The sequence below is a fragment of the Condylura cristata genome, unplaced genomic scaffold (genome assembly GCF_000260355.1).
Source record: "Condylura cristata isolate star-nosed mole 26May11 unplaced genomic scaffold, ConCri1.0 scaffold00025, whole genome shotgun sequence".
Classification (NCBI taxonomy): domain Eukaryota; kingdom Metazoa; phylum Chordata; class Mammalia; order Eulipotyphla; family Talpidae; genus Condylura; species Condylura cristata.
In genome coordinates, this window is record NW_004567126.1 from 15,291,429 (window position 1) to 15,310,867 (window position 19,439).

The 19,439-nt window shown below is 39.4% G+C and overlaps 2 protein-coding genes across 2 annotated transcripts; both read right to left on the bottom strand.

Moving 5' to 3' along the window:
* Positions 1 to 261: 261 nt before the first annotated feature.
* LOC101625419 lies at positions 262 to 1,197 on the bottom strand. Its single transcript, XM_004688799.2, has one exon. It carries the CDS (start codon positions 1,195 to 1,197, stop codon positions 262 to 264), a length of 936 nt encoding a protein of 311 aa, XP_004688856.1.
* A 16,953-nt stretch (positions 1,198 to 18,150) lies between these two features.
* LOC101625644 (olfactory receptor 149-like) lies at positions 18,151 to 19,086 on the bottom strand. Its single transcript, XM_004688800.1, has one exon. The coding sequence runs from the start codon at positions 19,084 to 19,086 to the stop codon at positions 18,151 to 18,153; it is 936 nt and encodes a 311-aa protein (XP_004688857.1).
* Positions 19,087 to 19,439: the final 353 nt, after the last annotated feature.

A 19,439-nucleotide genomic window follows, 5' to 3' on the forward strand; every position in this document is an offset into this window, starting at 1 on the left:
TAGTACATATGACTATAATGTATTTGAACATAATACATAGAACACATATAGTCAAAGGAGTGATGCTAAGAGAATTTTGAAGACATGTCCAAAAGGAAATGCCACTAATTCCCCAATTTTGAATATAACACTAAAACATTATATATATATATAATCTTTAGCTATAAATATATAAAAATATCAGCAAAAATTATATATATATACATATATATATCATCAAAGCAGAGTTTATGTCTGATATGATATTGACATTGATTTTATTTATGAATGTTTGCTGCAATCCAGAATTTTTTTCAAGGCTAATTTAACATCCTTATTTCGCAAACTGTAGATCAAGGGGTTCAGCATAGGAACAATGATGGTATAAAACACAGAAGACACTTTGCCTTGATCCATGGAGCTCACTGAGGATGGCTGCAGGTACATGAAGGCACCAGATCCAAAGAAAACAGAAACAGCTGAGATGTGGGAACTGCAGGTGCTGAAGGCTTTGGACCTACCCTCAGTGGAGGTGATGCGGAGGATGCTGGAGAGGATGAAGATGTAGGAGGCAAGGATGGTTAAGGCAGGAAACAGGATGTTAAATGCACTCAAGACTAGAACCAATAATTCGTTGATGTAGATGCTGGAACAGGATAGCTCCAGGAGTGGAAAGAGGTCACAGAAATAATGATTAACCACATTGACCTGGCAAAATAGGAGTCTCAACATAAAGCCTGTGTGGATTGTTGACCCAATGATGCCCAAAACATAAACTCCCGCAGAGAGCCAGAAGCAGATCTGAGGCGTCATGATGACATTATAAAGCAAGGGTTTGCAGATCGCAACATAGCGATCATAGGCCATTACAGCTAACATGTGACACTCTGCAATAGCAAAAATGATGAAGAAATAGAGCTGAGTCATGCATTCAGGGTAGGAGATGATGTTCTTTGCTGTCACAAAGTTCACCAGCATTTTAGGAGTAACAGTAGTGGTTTGACAAAAATCAATGAGAGACAAACTGCTGAGGAAATAGTACATGGGGGTGTGCAGGTGAGAACTGAGCCCAATCAGTGTGATCATGCCCAGGTTCCCCACCACTGTGACCACATAGATCCCGAGGAAGAGGAGGAAGAGGGGCAGCTGGAGTTCAGTACGTCCTGTTAGCCCAGCCAGGATGAACTCAGTCACTGTGGAATGATTTCCAGGGTCCATTATCCTCTCAGCAGGTTCTAAGTTCAAAAAAGCAAAAATGAGTGTGCCTTTGTTAGTGTATAAACACTGTGTGTGTGTGTGTAGGAAGGTAATTTTGTGGAGCCCATTATTTTTTGTTTCTCCCAAGAAGAGATTCATAATGCAGGGCTCACCTGATGATTTTGGTTGAAGAGATCAAGGAATGATAGGCTTAAAACCCTATAATTCAGATATTTTGTCACACTTTAGAAAACATCAATGTTGGGATTTTTTTTAGTTCAACATTAATAAGCATTATTCCTGTTTTTTTTTTTTTTTGGTTACTCTTTTCCTTAGTTTATATGTATATCTTTGTATGCATAGATAATAGACAGACATAGATACATAGACATAGACATGTATATACTATGGCAGAAAATTGGCATAGTATTTTATTCAGTGGAGCAATGTATGACTATTGTAACTAGGATTGTTCTTAGCACTAACCTTGCAGGACTCCTTGGTGCTCAGGCAGCGTAAGCCCAGAAGTGTCCTTAGCAGTACTATTGAGTCTGGTCCTGAACTCTGTGAAGCTGGTGCTGTGTTGCACTCTGTTGATTTGATATGGTGACTTTATATCTTGCATATTGCTGCTCAGATATGATTAGGAACAAATAATGATAATGACATCCCATTAGAATCTTATCCCACAAGTATCAGCCCTTGGGAAAAGACACAGTTGCATTCTCCCTTTTTCCCCCATTGGCTCTCAGTGCTTGATGGTGGCAAGAGATGTGATTCGTTGTTATTGCTGGATCCCAACTTGGAAATGTGGATGTGAGTTATTCTTCTTAGAGTTCTGGCAAGTCTTGTGCCAACTTCCTAGAGTGTAATTTTGGAAGAAAATTGTAGACATTCACTCATTTATAAAGTGATGTCTCATATGGGAACAAAAAAAAAAAAACTATAATAACCTCTGTATGTACATTTTACAGTCTTTATTTCCATCAACCTCTCTTAATTATATTTACAAATCATGAGTTACTCATAAAATGTATTATTTGGAGCATTCTTCATGGTGACTAAATAAAAGCATTTATTAATATTTTCTTTACCCCATATGAATTTTCTGGCAAATCTAGCAATTAAAATTGATGACTTATTTTTTTTTCTAAAATTAAAAAAGAAATGTTGAGTAATAATATGAAGACATATAAAAGTTCTGTGTAAGTTTTAAATTTCTTATTATTTATTCTTTTACTCAAAGTATTTGAATTTTTCACTTTTTATAATTAACATAAATTTTCTTAATAAAATGTAATATGCTTTACATTAATCTTGGCATGGCACATTAGCTGTTTTTCTAATTATTTTTGATTAATAATTTTCAAATCACTATGAGGGGCAAAGCTCATACGGAATAATTCATGAACCTTATGGATAATGTTGCTCAGCAGTATTTCCCAAAACTTAGAGCAAGAAATGTGGCACAATGAAAGATAATCTTTGTTACTATGTATTTGACAAATTTAAAAATTATAAATAGAACTGTTATAAAATGCATCTGAATTCACTTATGCTAAACAATGCCAGAGAATACCTCATTTCTATAGCATTTATGATAAACCAGAAGTGTCCTTGATAATAGGTTGACTCAGAGCTACATAAAATAATTAAACATTTATGTTTGTCATGGAAAATTGTGTTTCATTCAGTCTCAAGAATAGAATCGATAAACCCTTTCAGGATGCTGATTAGCCAATTTCAGCAGACCTTAATGATATGATCATGCTAACATAATTTATGAATTATGTTTTAAGTTACACATTTTACTTTGCATTATGTACTTTAAAAAATTACATTTCATAATGTTTTTCTGAGACAAAATATCAATGCTAGATGCTAAATTAAACGAATGCTCAGATAACTCTACAACCACATAAATGATCTCTTACAAAGAGAGAATGACACTGCTGGTCCTGGCTATTCCTAATATTTATTCTCCCTTTCTTCCTAAAATTTTAATACCCTGAATCTCAGCTTAGGGTATGCCTACATACATAAACGTGAACTTTCTTAGACTCTTTCACAACTAGGTTTGACCTAAAGACCAAGTCTTTACCAGAGGGAAATGGTGTAAGTGAAGTCTATCACTTCTAGGTAGTTCCTTCAAGTTAGGGCATATTCCCTTCAGCTACTGTCTTTTTCTTTCTGGTGGCTGGGATGTGAAGAGGAAGGGTAAATCTGGAACCATAATGACTACAAAAGGTAGGTCAGGGAAGCAACAATTTAAAAGAAACTTATGTCCTTGAGAAGTCACTGTACTGGCCCGTGTGTGTGTGTGTGTGTGTGTGTGTGTGTGTGTAAAGTATAGTCAATCCTAAGGGTCACTAGAAAACTTAACCTGCTTATTATTTTGGAAGATTTTATTTATTTTTATTTTTGCATAGTACTGGGGTATAGGCCCAGAGGTGCAGGGGATGAAAGACAGAGATAAAGTTCACCAGAGACAGAGTTAGATGAAGGACAGCTGGATTTACTGAAATACACTGCTGACGGGAGCAGCAGAAGAGACAGGAGAGGTCTCCTGCACCATGCATGGGTTAGCTCTCTGACCAGGATAGAACTCAGGAGATCATGATGGGCTGTCAGGGTGATAGTGCTGAGGCTTAATCACTAGGCCACCAGAGAGGCTGGCAAACTTAATTCTGTTTAAAGCCCACCCTGTGACATACTGTGGTCCTTGAGAATGCTAATTGTACATAGAAACTTTTATTTTAGAAATATATGCTTGCATCAGAATTAAAGATAATTCTATGGTGAGGCCATTATCCAAGTTTATCATAGTGCCTAGTGTTTGAACATATTTACTGTTTCATGTAAATTCCAATTACTAAAATAATTGATAATATATCTCTGGGATGGTGCCTTGTTAGTCCTGCATATTTTTTTTTCCCAACTAAAAGAAGGTTTCCTCAAAAGTCCTTGGCCAACTTTTTTTTTTGTGATAGAGTTCTATCTTCACATTAGAATCTTTTTGATGTTCTAATATTTCAGTATCAAACCTTTCTCCATTTCTCATATCACTAGAGACAGTTCTGTAATTTTTTACCTTCATAACACTTTTCAACATAATAATGAATGCTTAGGAACAAACATTCTAAGAGTCATTCTAGTCTATAAGCCATCAATAGATTTTATTTACTGCCTACAGTAATAAAATAAGTACCACATATATAGGAGCTTTGCAAAACATATTCAGCAGTTAAAATCATGTAGGTGTATAGCACAGACATACACATATAGTTTGTACATAAGCACATATATTACACATATGCAGACGGATACACACCATGCAGCTAGCTTTAATGTGATTCAAAAATGTAGTATGAAGGGATGATTAGTATATAGAAAACCAAGAAGGGCATTTCCTTTATTTTTCAAAAAGAGGAAATAACCTTCTTTCACTCAATACATGATTCATGCCTCCGCCCTTGTTCATTAATCAGCATGTAGACATACTCGGGGCAGTGAAGGGTGACATCTCACTGAGGGGTTAAAGTCACATATTTGAAGACAAGCTGATGACAAAGTGTGCATTGTTCTGGGAGTTCTGTGCCCTGCCTCTGCTTCTGGGCTCAGCATAACAGATTAGCAGTCAGAACAAGGGATTTGGAGCTGTCCATGCTCATCTCCTTAACTTCTTATTCTGGGTGAGGAATTTTGAAAACATCAGGGGAAAGATCCCCTTACCTTCACTTATTATCTAGAAGTAGTTTTAAAACAAACTGAAATAGATGGCCTATAGACATCGGTGGAGCTGCTCTGAGAGAGAGAGAGAATACACAGTTTCAGCAGCAAGAGGAGGTGAGGAGTCAGCACAGCTACTGAGACTTACATCCAGCAGCTCTTACTTCCAAGCAGAAATTTCCTTTAACTCAAACATTCTCCACAGGCCTCTCTGGCCGTGTTACAAAGGCCACTGTAAATTCCAAGTGCAGGCCCTATCATACTTATGCTGGTGGAAACTTATCGGTGCAAGGGGAAAGGAGGGAATTTACTGCTTAAAGGTCTGCTTCCTTCTCAAAAAATTCATTTTCCCCCCAGAAGGTATAGTTAGGGCATAAAGGGCTACTATTGGAATAGTTCCCTCTGAATTAGGAATGAGAGAATAAGAGTATTCTCACCTACATGGAGGTGGTAGTGTCCCAAACTGGGGAGCAAGGGGTGTTCTGCAAATATAGAAGACAAAATACAGACACGATATATTCAGTGCTGGTACTGTCCCTCTCTTGCATGATAGTGTAACAGAGTGGTCCCTAGGAAAAGGAGAAGTTCTGGGTTCCCTGCCCCACCCAGGAGGGTGGAGCTGAGGAGAGAAAAGGGGAGAAGAAAGAGAAGGAATCTGAGGAGAAGGAAGCAGGATGGAGAGCCAGAAGGAGCCCTCAGGAAGCCAAGTGGAGCAAAGGGAGACATGTGAAGAAACCGTGTTTGTTTCTTGGCCCTGGACTGGGTGAAAGAGACGTGGGTGAGAGACCCATGGTGAGGTTGACTGTGGCAGTGTTTGTATTGATTTTGATTTTGCTCTTTTCCTCCCAGACTTGTCTGGCCATTTCTGACCCTTTTCTATAGGTCCCGGCCAGAAGGTGCTTTAGTCTTGTGGTAGCTTTTGGGCCTTGTTTTGTGCCAATCCCTTTGAGTGGACTTTTGCCCATGAGGGGATGGGTAACTTCAGGTGTTTGATTTAGAAATTATATTGTTTGTCTTCCGTATTGTATACTCACTGTATTAAAGTTCCTTTTCATTAAAGTCTTATATGTTTTTGTCTAGATGAGGCAGATGGCAAAACCTATTTAGAGCAGGCAGTTTGGGGGTTCAGTGGTACCCCTCTCTCCCTGCCCTGTAACACTAGCAAAATTGATGATGTAGGAATTATGTCGGAATACCCCTGTTAGGCCCCCAGGTTTGCTAATACAATTCTGTCCATTGTGTAAGAACTGATGATAGGAATTTATAGATTCCAAATGTTTCAAAATTATTGACTTTAGCGATCACACTTCAGGAAATGTCTGTCCACTTATTAGTGAATAATGTCAGAGACAAATCACTAGTCTGTTAAAGGGGACTGCCAGATGTGTGCATTCCATGAACTAAGATAAATAAATCCTGCCTTGAAAAGTGTGGTACCCCATGCATATAAACGGTGATAGTCTACATGGAGACCTTTGAAGATTTTTTTTCTTCATTGTGAGGTAATATGGGTTACGATGTGTGGGTGACTCAGGGTATCCCCGAAATGATGCTGCTCTCCATGTGACTGATACTATGAATTCAGTCCTCTCCTTTGTGCATTCCAGCAAATAATCTAATAGTATCAATCACGTGCTCATTGTGGATAAATATTTTACTCTCTGAGCTGTTTCCTCACTGCTTTTTTTTTTTTTATGCACACAGAACTGGGGTACAGACCAGAGATACAGGGGTAGTGAGAGACAGTGGCAAGCAGAACAAGCAGACAAAGGTAATACATAGCTAAAGGGTGCAGCAGGTGAGACAGGAGAGGTCTGCCACGCTATGTGGGTCGCCTCCTTGGCCGGGATCGAACTTGTGCTAAAGCGGCTGCATCTCTGGCTAGCTTTCTAGTGCCTTAACCCATCAGGGAGGTCCCCCTTACTGCTTAATATCTCAGGATATTGTAAATTTTTGCTAAGGCAAAATACCCTTGTTTCACAGGAACTGTTTATTTTCAAGGATCTTCTTCAGGGCAACTTTGACATCTTTATTCCTCAGGCTATAGATCAAAACAAAATTTCTCTTCTATCCCTGCCTATCTAAATGGAAAGACCTTGGAGACTCCTAAAGCCTGGGGAGGCTTTAATTCGCTGGAGATGTTTTTACATCCACCAGAGGGCAAACGAACACAGTGTGCAAAATACCAGTGCTCTGTCCAGGCTGGAACACTTATGTGGAGAGCTACTGACTGATTTAGACTGCATCTCAGATGCAAGCTACAGTCCAGACCCCTGCTATCTGTAAAACTCTTCCATGCTAAAGAGAAGGCAACAGCAGTTGTCTTATTCAGGCAGGACTAAATAATGGAGAACTTAGAGAGGTAGAAGAGCCTGGATGACTCATTCTTTTGAGCGACAAGCCCAGAAGGCAAGAATAGGACAAAAATTAAGGTTTTCATCCTTTCTCTTCAGGGCTGGCCATGCAGACTGCACCCACTTATTTCAGTTTGTTGAGTTTGGTCTCAAAGGAATCTTTCTGACCTTGGACATTCACCAGTTTGCATTCCTTTGATGTGATAAAGCAGACAATCTAAATACAGCCTGGAGGCACACAGTCTAAGTGTTCCAACCCTTTGCTCACGTTACAGAAACTGGAAACTGGAGGAGGGGATTAAATCCTATTACTGACATATTGATCAAAGGGAAGTTCCAAGTTCTCCAGTTCCTGAGGTTGCTGAGAATCAAAACATAAGAAAACATACTCATGTCTAGGTATTGCAAATTAGTATACATTTATCTCAGGTCCATTATAAATTTAAAATACACTAACATATCCAAGTATGTTTGTCTTTTATCAAAGTACACAATCATATGCAACTTCAGGAAATGTATAAGAATGAATCTCTCCAAAATGAAACAGTTGCACCATATTGTATGCAAGCTTTCAGGTTTCAGACCCACACCCAAAAGAAAATGTCCTTTACCCTCTAGGGAATTTGCCAGAGAGCACTAGGTGTATTTGACACAAACAAGACTTTAGTAGACCCAGGCAGGAGGGGAGCAGAGGAGCAAGGGGAATTTAGCCTGGCTCCTCCGAGGGAGGGGGGGATTTTTTTTTTTTTTTAAAGATTTATTTATTCATTCATACAGAACTGGGGTACAGACCAGAGATGTGGAGGGTGAGAGGATTCACCAGAGACAGAGTGGGTAGCAGAACAGGTAGATGGACGAAGTACACTGCTGAGGGGAGCAGTGGGCGGGTCAGGAGAGGTCTGCCACGCCATGTGGATCTTCTCGGGGGCAGGCGGAATCGAACTCATGCGAAGTGTCTTAAGCTTCTTAGTGCTGTGCTCTAACCTGCTGCGCCATCAGGGAGGGCCCGGAGGGGGAGATTCTTAAACCCTAAGCACTAAGGTGGGAGAATAGGGTTGGGCTGTGCCTGAGTCCAGAGGGCCTGTCCTGGGCAAGCACTGCTTCTCCTGTTGGGCCTTCGACACCTGGGACAGTCTGCTAAAAAAAAGAGGGGGAAAAATGTTGCGAAGGACACAGTGAAGTCATGATTTGCAGTAAATGGTTAAGCAATAACTGGTGGCCACTGTTGTTGGTACTCCTGTTCCTTTAAGAGGAAATCATTTTCAGGTGCTCATCAGACGCATCTAGCAAATACTCAGTGGCTAGTACCATGGGGCCTGCACTTGGAATTTACAGTGGCATTTGTAACAAGGCCTGAGAGGCCTGTGGAGAATGTTTGAGTTAAAGGGAATTTCTTGTACCAGTCTACCTACCCAGCCACTACAGTTATTAGTGGCCCCAACCACAACAAAAATATTTGAGTCATTTCTTATCTGAAGTTATTTTACCCATTCTGAATTTAATGAATAAAAGAAAAGAAACTTGGAGCATAGGAGCATTCTACCTTTTCCACAGATTTACATCACCTTAATTTTGTTCTCCAAAAATTCAAAGGAAGGGAAACTGAGCATAAGGACACAGAATTCTATGATTTACCTAAGGACTTCATGTATGTGTCATGAAGTGCTCACTGAGGCTGAGAGCAATGCATTACACAAAATGGAAATTTCAGCAGGAGGTATAAAAAGAACCAAACAGAAATCACAGAGCTAAAGAACACAATAATTAAAGTGAAAAAAATGAAAACATATGTGATTAATAATGAACTAAGTACGTATAGACATTTCTCCACTGAGGACATACCAATGGCCAACAGGCACAAAAAGAAGTTTCACCACCACGAATCATCAGTGAAGTGCATTTCAAAACCACAATGAAATCTCATCAAAAAATAAGACAAGGGTTGGCAAGGACGTGAAGGAATTACAATCTTATATACTACTGGTGGGCATGTAAAATGTGCAGCTGCTTTGAAAAATAATATAATTTCCTAAAAACGTTAAACTAAAAATAGAGCAACTATGTTATCCAGCAATTGCATTTTTGAGTATCACAAATTTTGAAATCAAGACTTATTTTTTTTTTGCCTTGTATGTATTTTTAATAGTATTTTAGAAAGTACTTAAAACAGCCTTGGATACTACAGTAATAAATCTACAAAAACATCAACATTTGGCCTACCTTCCCCTCTGGTAACCACCAAGCTCTTTTCTCTATCTAAGAGCTTGTCTTTGTTTTGCCTGTTTATTTGCTTTGCTCCTTTGTATTCCACATGAGTGTGATGTTCTTTGAAGTTCTTCGGTTCAAAGAGTAGGGTGCTTGGGTTTGCTCTGGGAAATGTTTCATCAGAGCTCCCCTCTCAATGGCACCAGTAAGTTTCCCAGGTGAGTTTCTCTGTGACACAAAAGGGCATGTTTATTATAAAAGGGAGCGAGAACAATAAAAGACACTTGTGGGCAGAAAGACCTGCTCCAAAAGGGACAGGTTGGCTGCATAGTCATAGGCGGCTGTCTTGATGAATGCTGCCTCTGTGAAGGGAGGTCAACAAAGAGAAGCACAGGTCAGGTACAGGTCTTGGGCAGGCAGGAGGTTGCTGTCTGTCGAGGGACAGAATTGGAGAAAAGAAACACCTGCATAGTTATAGGTGGGCAGAGGACTGCTGCCCCATGAGAGTGCAGAGATTGTGCTGATAACATCATTCCTTTGTAGAGTAGCCTGTTTGCTCTTGGTTTTGGATAACTGTAGAGTTTGAAAGGTACCATGACTCTACAATGACCTTGTATCTCTCTATCTTCACCTTCTGGTCTGTGCTCCTGATACTCCCTACAGACATCTGATTCCTGCTTGGGTCTCTTGCTTTGTGGTCTAGGCATGAGAGCCTGAGGATCTTAGTTCCTCTATCAGTGTTAATGGCTATATTAATCCCTTCTACCTACCTCGTGTGTGAGTTAGGTTCTAGTCTTGGGATGCTGCCTTTTCAAGTTTTCTTTTCCTCCATCAAGTGGAATCACATGGTATCTTTATCTGACTTATTTCAGTTGCCATAATATATTCTAGGTCTATCCATGAATTTGCAGTGGGAAGATTTCCATTTTTTTAATAGTTGAGTAGTTTTCCAAGATTTTGAAGAGATATTAGCACTCTCGTGGTCATTGCAATGCTGTTCATAACATCCAAGATAGTGACAACCTAAATTTTTATCAGTAAGACAATGAATAAAGAAAATATTGCATACATATAAAATAGAATGTTATTCTACCTTCATGCAACATCAGTGAACCTTGGAGGACATTATGCTATGTGGCAAAACTTCTGCAAAGAAGGACAAATATTGTATGATTCTACCCTCATAAAGTATCTAAATAGTCAGTGTGCGGGGTCAAAGTCTGAAATGGTGGTTGGAAGAAGCTCTCGGGGAAAAGAAATAGGGATAATCAATTGGCATAAGATTACATTTAAACAAGATGAATAACTTTTACATATGTGCTGTACATAGATTAAGCTTCCAATGTGTACTTCTAAAGCACTGTACTTTAACTGTAAACTTGGTTTTATCAGAAAGAAGGCTATAGAGCAGACTTACATATCAGATCTAAAACAGAATAGGTAAACCAAGCATGATTAAATCTGTAAAGAATCAAAAGGATGATCTCAATTTGTGCTTCAAATATATGAAGGTATAGCTCAAGAGAGAATAATTTGCCCGATGTCTTAGATTCTGGATCAGATTTTTTTTTAAAAATATTTATTTATTATTTATGCATAGAGAACTGGGGTATAGGCCAGAGGTGCAGAAGTGGTAAGAGGCTTCACCAGAGACAGTGGGGAGAAGAACAGGCAGATCGACAAAGTACACTGCTGAGGGGAGCAGCGGGTAGGTCAGGAGAGGTCTGCCACGCCATGTGGGTCAGCCTCCTGACTGGGGATCAAACTCATTCTGAAGTGGCTTTAGCTTCTTAGTGCTGTGCTTCAACTTGCTGCGCCACCAAGGAGGACCCTGGATCAGAATTTTTATCTAAAGTTATGTTGTAATGACTCTTAGTCAGTTCTACCTCATGCCTTGACACAATTCTTAATATTTCATGGTGATATGTATACACACACACAAACACGCCTACATTTTCCTCAGGAAATGTGTATGCAATATTCTTGTGCTCTTTATTTTTTAAATATTTTTTTACATCAGTCTTCATTTTGCACATTTTTTCATCTGGGTTGTTATCCTTGAGGACACTCGTACTCTTAATAGGGTTCACAACCATCAATGTGGTGAATTACCACTTCATCAAATTTAACTAGAAAAATGATGCATCTGTAACAGATTGTCTATGATTGAAAAGATTAATGCTAAAATAACACAAATTTTTGTTTCTAAGTAAAAATGATGAGAACTATGTAACCAGTATTTAGAACAAAATATTTTTATGTAGAAGTAAAGATATAACAAAGTGCAGAGAGGAGATAGAATGATGGAAAATATAAAGGGAGGGACAGAAAAAGCAAAATAAGTAATAAAATTTACACCCATCGGGTAAGCAATGCTCTAGACTAATTCAAATGCAGTGTAGTTCTCTCCCGGTTCTGGTATCAGTCACGGATGCTTTGCTGGGTCATCTCATTGAGAGAGGGTTCTACTCATTGACTTGGTCCTGGTCTCTGAGACTTATGTTGTGTCTTTTACCTTTCAGTTAGTCAGGCTTTGTGTGAATCAACTCCCTAACCAGACTCCAAGGATTCTCTGCCCTTTCTGTAGTCTCCCCTAAGGGCTTAAACAGAGCAGGCATCTCTAAGGGACCAGATTAGATTGGTATATTTGTTCATTAAATTATGGATATATAGTTTCTTTCCACTTTTTTTTTATTAATAATGCTGCTATGGAAATTTGTGTACATGTTTTTCTATAAACATTTTTCACCAAGGTAAAATGCTGGATCTAAACTCTGTACATTTTGGCTTTTAGTTACAAATAAAAGACAAAGAATGTTCCTCTTGACATATGTTTTCTTATGTGTTCTATTATCCTAAATATAAAGTTATATATTGATTCTTGCTTGCAGCCTTCCTTTTCCTAACATAAAATCAAACAGCCAACAACAGAATCCATAAAATTCCTAATAGTATTAATTTCATCTAATGAAATTTTTCTTTTAGAAATCAAATAATGTTGCATTTAATCAAAGAAATTATACATGTTTGTGAGTAGTAGTGTTTTGTCAACTTGATTCTATGATTCAAAGTACATTAGCTCATCATTTGAATATCCTTAGCTCTGTAATATAAAATTGACTTTTAAAGCTGAGTAATATATTTATTATTGGCTAATTAAAGGGAACTGTGACAATTACATTTTGAAGTAAAATCATTTATCTGGTGTGGTCTCCAGGCTCTGACGAGGACATTTTACCAGGGAAAGGATGTTGGATGTGAATGGAGGTACCACAGAGGGGTGGGTTGATATCAGCAGATGTGGAGACAGAGGAGACCACACACCACCAGAGGACACTGGTACATATCAGAGGAGTTCGAGAGCAGGTGCATCAAAATAGAACAGGGAACATTCTTTCCCACCAACACTAAAGTGTATGTAAGTCCCAGAACACAGAATTCCCTCTGGGGAGAATAAAAGCCAAGGATAGAAAGGTCAAAATGGACTGTGTACAACTAGAATGTCATTGACTTCAAAGTAACTAGACTAGTTTCCCTTCCATTTGGCAGAAATAGAGGCTCAAGCCAAAAATAAACAAGGTTGTAGAAAAGTAATGGGAGTTGCTTCTTACTTCTGTGTTTGTAGCATCTGAACAATAGTTGACCCATAAAGTACCTCTTGATGTATTTGACATCAGCTTAAATTGTGATTCTTCAAGGGCTACAACAGTGACATCACTTGCGTGCAGTATATTTGGGTGCATTATCAAGGGCCTGAGAATATGGTGGCTGGCATTATGAATGTAAGATAAGAGGCCTCACTGCATTGGGTGAACTTTGTGATATTTCACTGGGAACATTTTCACTGACCTTAAAGCTTCAAGTTTGGTCTGTTAGTGACTCACAGGGTCCTCTCAAGGTCTCCATAGAAACCAGATGCAGAGAGAGACCACAGAAAGATGGCCTAATTGATTTTCAGCCTTCCCTATTAGGTCCTAACAACAGAGGCAGTGCTTTTGTATATCTTATGCAAAATTAATATATTATACAAAAAAATGCTATACACATTTTAAATACTATAAAAATACTATACTATATAAGTAATATAAAATGAAATAATGTCTAATGTTTTATATATACATATATTTGTATCAGAGACAAATTGCATATACAGTGTTATATATTGCATATGCATGCATATATTCTATACACATATAGTCTCATATATATAGTGCCAATTTATATTATAATAAAATAAACACATAATCTGACACTTCATGTTACTACCTTTTTTTTTTAAAGATTTATTTATTTATTTATACAGAACTAGGGTACAGGCCAGAGATGCAGAGGGTGAGAGGATTCACCAGAGACAGAGTGGGGAGCAGAACAGGCATATCAACGCAGTACACTGCTGAGGGGAGCAGCGGGTGGGTCAGGAGAGGTCTGCCTCGCCATGTGGATCTCCTCCGGCGGGGATCGAACTCATGCGTGCTTTAACCCGCTGCGCCACCAGGGAGGGCCCGTTACTACTTTTTTAACTAAAGAAAAAAATGCTGTCTTTCTGTCAAAGGGTCTTCCAAATCTTACCAGCCAATAAGACCCAGTTTATATATTGTTTCCTTCTTCAGGCATTTTCTGATACTTCCAGATCAAATTAACCTCTTCTAGTTAACCAATTTCATATTTAACTACTCTTTCTTGTGACAGATTATATGCAATTTGTCTCACAGTTAATTACACATCTGATTCATTTTTTATTATCTGTAGAAACTAGCTGCTTAGTAGATTCTTAATGAACATTTGCTAAATTAATTTATTGGTTAATTAAAGTGGGAAAAGGCCCACTGAAGCTTCAGATCCCTTGAAGGAGAACAGAATTCCCATTTTGTACACTTATTTCATGCACTCATTCAGTTACACAGGCCTCACTCATTTAACAGAGAAGGTTTAATATTGGGAATCTCTAAGATGACATCTGACTCAATTGTTCTATTTTATAAGCAAGATATAAAAAATAATATAGTTATTTACTTTTAGACTATCTTTTGTTGTGGGGCCTAGTCTAACTGTTCCACTTTATTTCTGCTCGCACTGGTTCCCAAATAGATAGACACATTGGTTCCCAAATAGATAGATGTATTTCTATAAATAATGACATTTTCAGAGGAGGGAGTGGCCGTGTATGTAGTTATCATTTACAAAAGGAGATCCAGTGCAGTGTTACCAGTGGTGGTAGACTTTCAGCTGTGCTTCTGCCCTTTTAATGAACCACTGCAGGGGAAATAAAGATGGGATTAGTGACAGAAGATACATGGGACACACTGTCTATTCCCAGGGAGCTTGTAGCCTAAAGGTGGATAAGACAAGAACAGAGATAATTGTAAGAACTTAAAAGCTGATGCGATGAATAGAAGACTTAAGTCCCTAATTAGACTCCACTGCTTTCTTTTAAATGGAGTGACACGGAATAGCATAGTAATTACTTTGTTTTCACTGTTCTGAGTTGTATTTTATATATGTAGTTTTGACCTCTTGTTTCATCATACTTATTATGTATCACTACTTATGTATTTAAGGTCAAATTCATCTCTTTCCATTTATGTCTAAAAGAATACAAAAATTGGTCTATTTTGATAGAGATGGTTTGCTTATGGAGGGCCTTAAAGGGTATTTATAACATTTTATTAAAAACAACAGATTTCTCTTCATATCAAAATTATTTATTCCTGTTAATTACATTGTGTGTGTTTTTTGCTTTCTTACGGTAGTTAAATGTTTCCTTAAAAATATTTTTAAATAACATATTCTTATAAGAATGTAAAGTACTTCTATATTTTGCATTTATGAGTAGGGAAGGTTGACATGAAATATGTCTTCACAGCAAGCACTGATGGAAAGATCAGCAAGTACCCAGTTAATTTAAGCCAAGAGACTGTCATGGTTGATAAATTGAGCCTTCTGCATTACCTCTTGAAACTCTGAGTTTCAAATTGCTTATGGCTCAGCTGTTCAGCCTAATTGCCTTGTTCTAATTCTCCGAGACAAAGCCAGCTCCAAGCACTGGAGTATGAAGGACAGATTCCAGTGATTCTTTTTTAAGAGCAAAAAGAGTCAACACTCAGAATACAGAGTCATTTGAAGGCTTGACATAAAAAACCCATGTTTTGCTGTTCTATCGAGTTATTTAACTGCATAATAACTGATAACTGGCATGTTGTCACCTACTATCGTAAGTGCGGCAATGTCTTGGATCTCCCCCATTTTTAAAATGCAGTGATTTAGTAAGATGACCTCTTCTTAGAAATGCTGAAAAACCTAATGTGAATGACATTGTGCACGAACAGAGATGAGTGGAAAGGAAGTGTTGTGCTAGTTGTGTGTGTGAAATACTCAGATTTTCTTTGGAATAATTGCAGACAGAACTCAAACCCAAGATCATAAACACTTCAACAAGCTTTCTTTCAATTTCTGAGCTAATTCCCAGTCTTACTAGGCCCACTTTGCCCCATTACATAGTTCACAAGTGGGGATCAAAACTTAAGGGGGTTAAAAATATATATTACTGGATGTGAAAAACATCTCATCAGCATCAGTACCTTGGAGATTAATTAATGAAATGCCTTGGAGAAATCTTACATGAAGTGACAAGAACTTTTTATAAATGTATCTCTTGTCTGGAGTTTTCCATAACCTACTTCAAGAAGGAAGGACTATTTTCTAAATTTCCACACTTAGTGTTATTAGGAATGAGGGTGCTATTCTCATCCCACCGCCAGAGGCTTGTATTGCACAAGGCTCTGATTTACTATGACCCCTGGGTGGTGCTGGGAACATCTAGGTATAGTGCTCTAACTCCCATTTCAGGTTTTTGGTCTCCTCTGGATCACAAGGTACCCCAAGTAGGTCATCTTTACCTCACTTTTGAGGAATTTTATTCTCAAGATTAGAAATTTGTACTAAGTTTTGTACTTCATAAATGTGTTTCAGAAAAAAAGAGGAAATAATCATCACAAAATTCAGGACTTTTAGAGGGAATGAAAGCTATAAAACCAGGCTGGGGACTGCTGGAATATTCACGGCACTGACACCACCACTCTTTCTTACTCTTGTGGGTATAACACAGTGTTACTGTACCATAATTCTTTATACTTCATATATTTTTCAGTAAAGTTATTTTCTTGTAATTTGGAATTGAGAATACATTTTCAGTATATGCATTAGGACAATGAAGGATGTGACGTTTGATGTGCTTGTGGAATGTTATCAAAACAATCACACAAATAGTACTTTTAAACAACAGAATGTAAAATGAAAGGGTGATAAATTATACATTCGATTACTGATTCAACATTTTGCTAATCATGGGCATTTTCACTGCTCTTACTGTAAGTGAATTAGTGAAACAAGCAATGCTGTTCTCCTTGCTTGATGTTTGGAATTGTGACTAGAATATTTGCGACTAGTTATTCATTTCAGTCCATTTGATTTAGAACAAATAGCAAGGTGCCAGGGAGGGCAAGGAATTAACAGAGCAGACTCTGCTGCTGCGACCATTCCCTTGAAAACCTCTCTCCACAAGCCCCACACTGTCGTAGCCACCATGTGCACACCACCTCAGTGGCCATGACGTAGATTTCTACTGTAGAACCCCACTGGTTCTCTCTTGGGGCTGCAGTTATTAATTGTGTAACTAATTTAGAGGAGAGCAAAAAGGAACAGTGACTGGAGATGACCATGAATGTTGCAGAAAGTGTTGGGGTGAACAGAAAGGCCTCGTAAGAAACCAGAATGCACCTGTGTCAAGTCTTGAAGGGGACTGCAAGACTGTGCTCGATTGGTGTCTGGACAAATGCTGTGGTTAGACCTTCCTCTGCTCAAAATGGACTCTGAACCTAAGCTTCTTGTTCTCCCACATCTTTGACTCCCCTGGCCTTCGATCTTGATTCTCCAGTTGCCTCTGCCCCTGTGAATTCAAAAATTCAGCTTAATGGTCTCCATTAGTTGGCTGCTGTCTGATTCTGAGAGGTGCAGTGAGAAAACTATCACCTTGCCTCTGCCTGTCCCTCCTCCATCGTCCTCTTCTAGTGCTCTTTCCATGACTATTAGAACAGACTTCATACCAAGTTCCCTGTTGTGTCAGGATTCTCAAAGAATTTAGTCATGCAAACAATAACTCAGTGTATTAAAATAATAAACTTTCATTCTTAGCATATTCTGTGCCCAAACAATAAAGCAGCATAGGCATGCAGACCACCGTCAAAATCTCTCAGTATATGGAAATGCCAGACACCAAACCATGACAGCATAGAGACCCAGTGGTGCCCACTGGCTGTGCCAAGCAATTCGGGGCTATGTCCAGACTCACAGCACAGACACCCATATGCCCATTCCATGTTCTTGTTCGCATGCTACCATCAGGACTTGCTTCCAAGTCCAAGTCAAACAGCAAGGGTTTGGAGGGGACAGCTCCCCACCACCTCTGCTTCACTCTCAGAGAACTTGCCCAGGTCTCCACTGGAGTCCTCTCTACACAATTGCTTCAGGTTTTTCTAGAGTGCTACTTGAAGCTTGGACACATCCTTCAAGAAGTCTCTTTAACCCTTAACCTCCATATTGTAAAATGGAGATAATCTTTAAAATATCTTTCACACTTAAAGTATTTTTGAGAACTATTTAAAGTTGAAGCACTGACTTCTGATCATCTCTACAGCTGCTCAGGAAGGAAGCCCAGGTGATGGAGGACCTTCCTCAGGGATGATTTCACCTCCTTATTCCTGAGGCTGTAGATCAGGGGGTTCAGCATGGGGGTAACCAGGTTATTCAGGACCTGAACTGTTGCATCTAACCAGGGGCTGGGGGTTGGTCTCAAGTAGATCAGGACCACGGGCATGTAGAACAGCAGGATAGCAGTGAGGTGGGCGCTGCAGGTGGAGAAGGCGCGGCGCCTGCCGTCTGCAGAGCGGATCTGCAGGATGGAGTAGACAATGCGGCTGTAGGAGGTGAGGATGAGAAGGAAGCAGCTGAGGGGCATGAGGCCCACGGCTATGAAACCCACCATCTCCAGGGCTGAGGTATCCGCACACGCCAGCTTCAGCATCACGGGGATGTCACAGAAGTAATAGTCCACCTCATTGGGGCCACAGTAGGGCAACTGGAAGGTGAGCGTAGTCAGAAAGATGGCCTGAATACAGCCGAAAAATGAAGTGCCGAAGGCCAGGAGGGCGCACGCCCTGTGGCTCATGATGACCGTGTAGCGCAAAGGGTAGCAGATGGCAACGAAGCGGTCGTAGGCCATCACGGTGTACAGGAAACACTCGGTGCAGCCCAGGAAGTGGTAGAAGAAGAGCTGGGACACGCAGCCTGCGTAGGAGATGGCCCGGCTGTTCCCCGAGAGGTAGAAGAGCATCTTGGGGGAACTGACCGAAGGGAAAAAGATGTCAAACACAGACAGCTTGCACAGGAAGAAGTACATGGGGGTGTGCAGGCGAGTGGAGGAGATAATGGCCAGGAGGATGAGCAGATTCCCCATAAGCGTGAAGATGTAGAAGGTCAGAAAGAGGAAAAAGAGTATCGTTTCCAGATCTTCTGTGTTTGGGATGCCCAGCAGGATAAACTCAGTCACCACTGAGCGGTTCCTCATAGCTCCAGGAAGTTAGAGAAGGAGCCCAAGACACCAAAGTCTGAGCATCAATCTCAAATGAGTGAGATATTTGCTGCTAAGTGCCTTAACTGTGTTTTTAAACAAGAAACAACCATCCCTCTTAGGAAAGATGAGATCTATATAAAAATGTCAGGTGATGTGAAATGCCTATCTCTGAGCCAGAGTCCATTCAGGCCAGGAAGGAAGGTTTGCAAAGTGGATGACTCTCCTCTCTGAGGAGATCAAAATTGTAGGGATAGATTCAAGCCTTCTCTTGCTGAGTTGGAAACCTTTTTTAATTCATGGCTTTGTTCTCTTTGGTCATATCTATATTTCATCCCTAATGATATCTT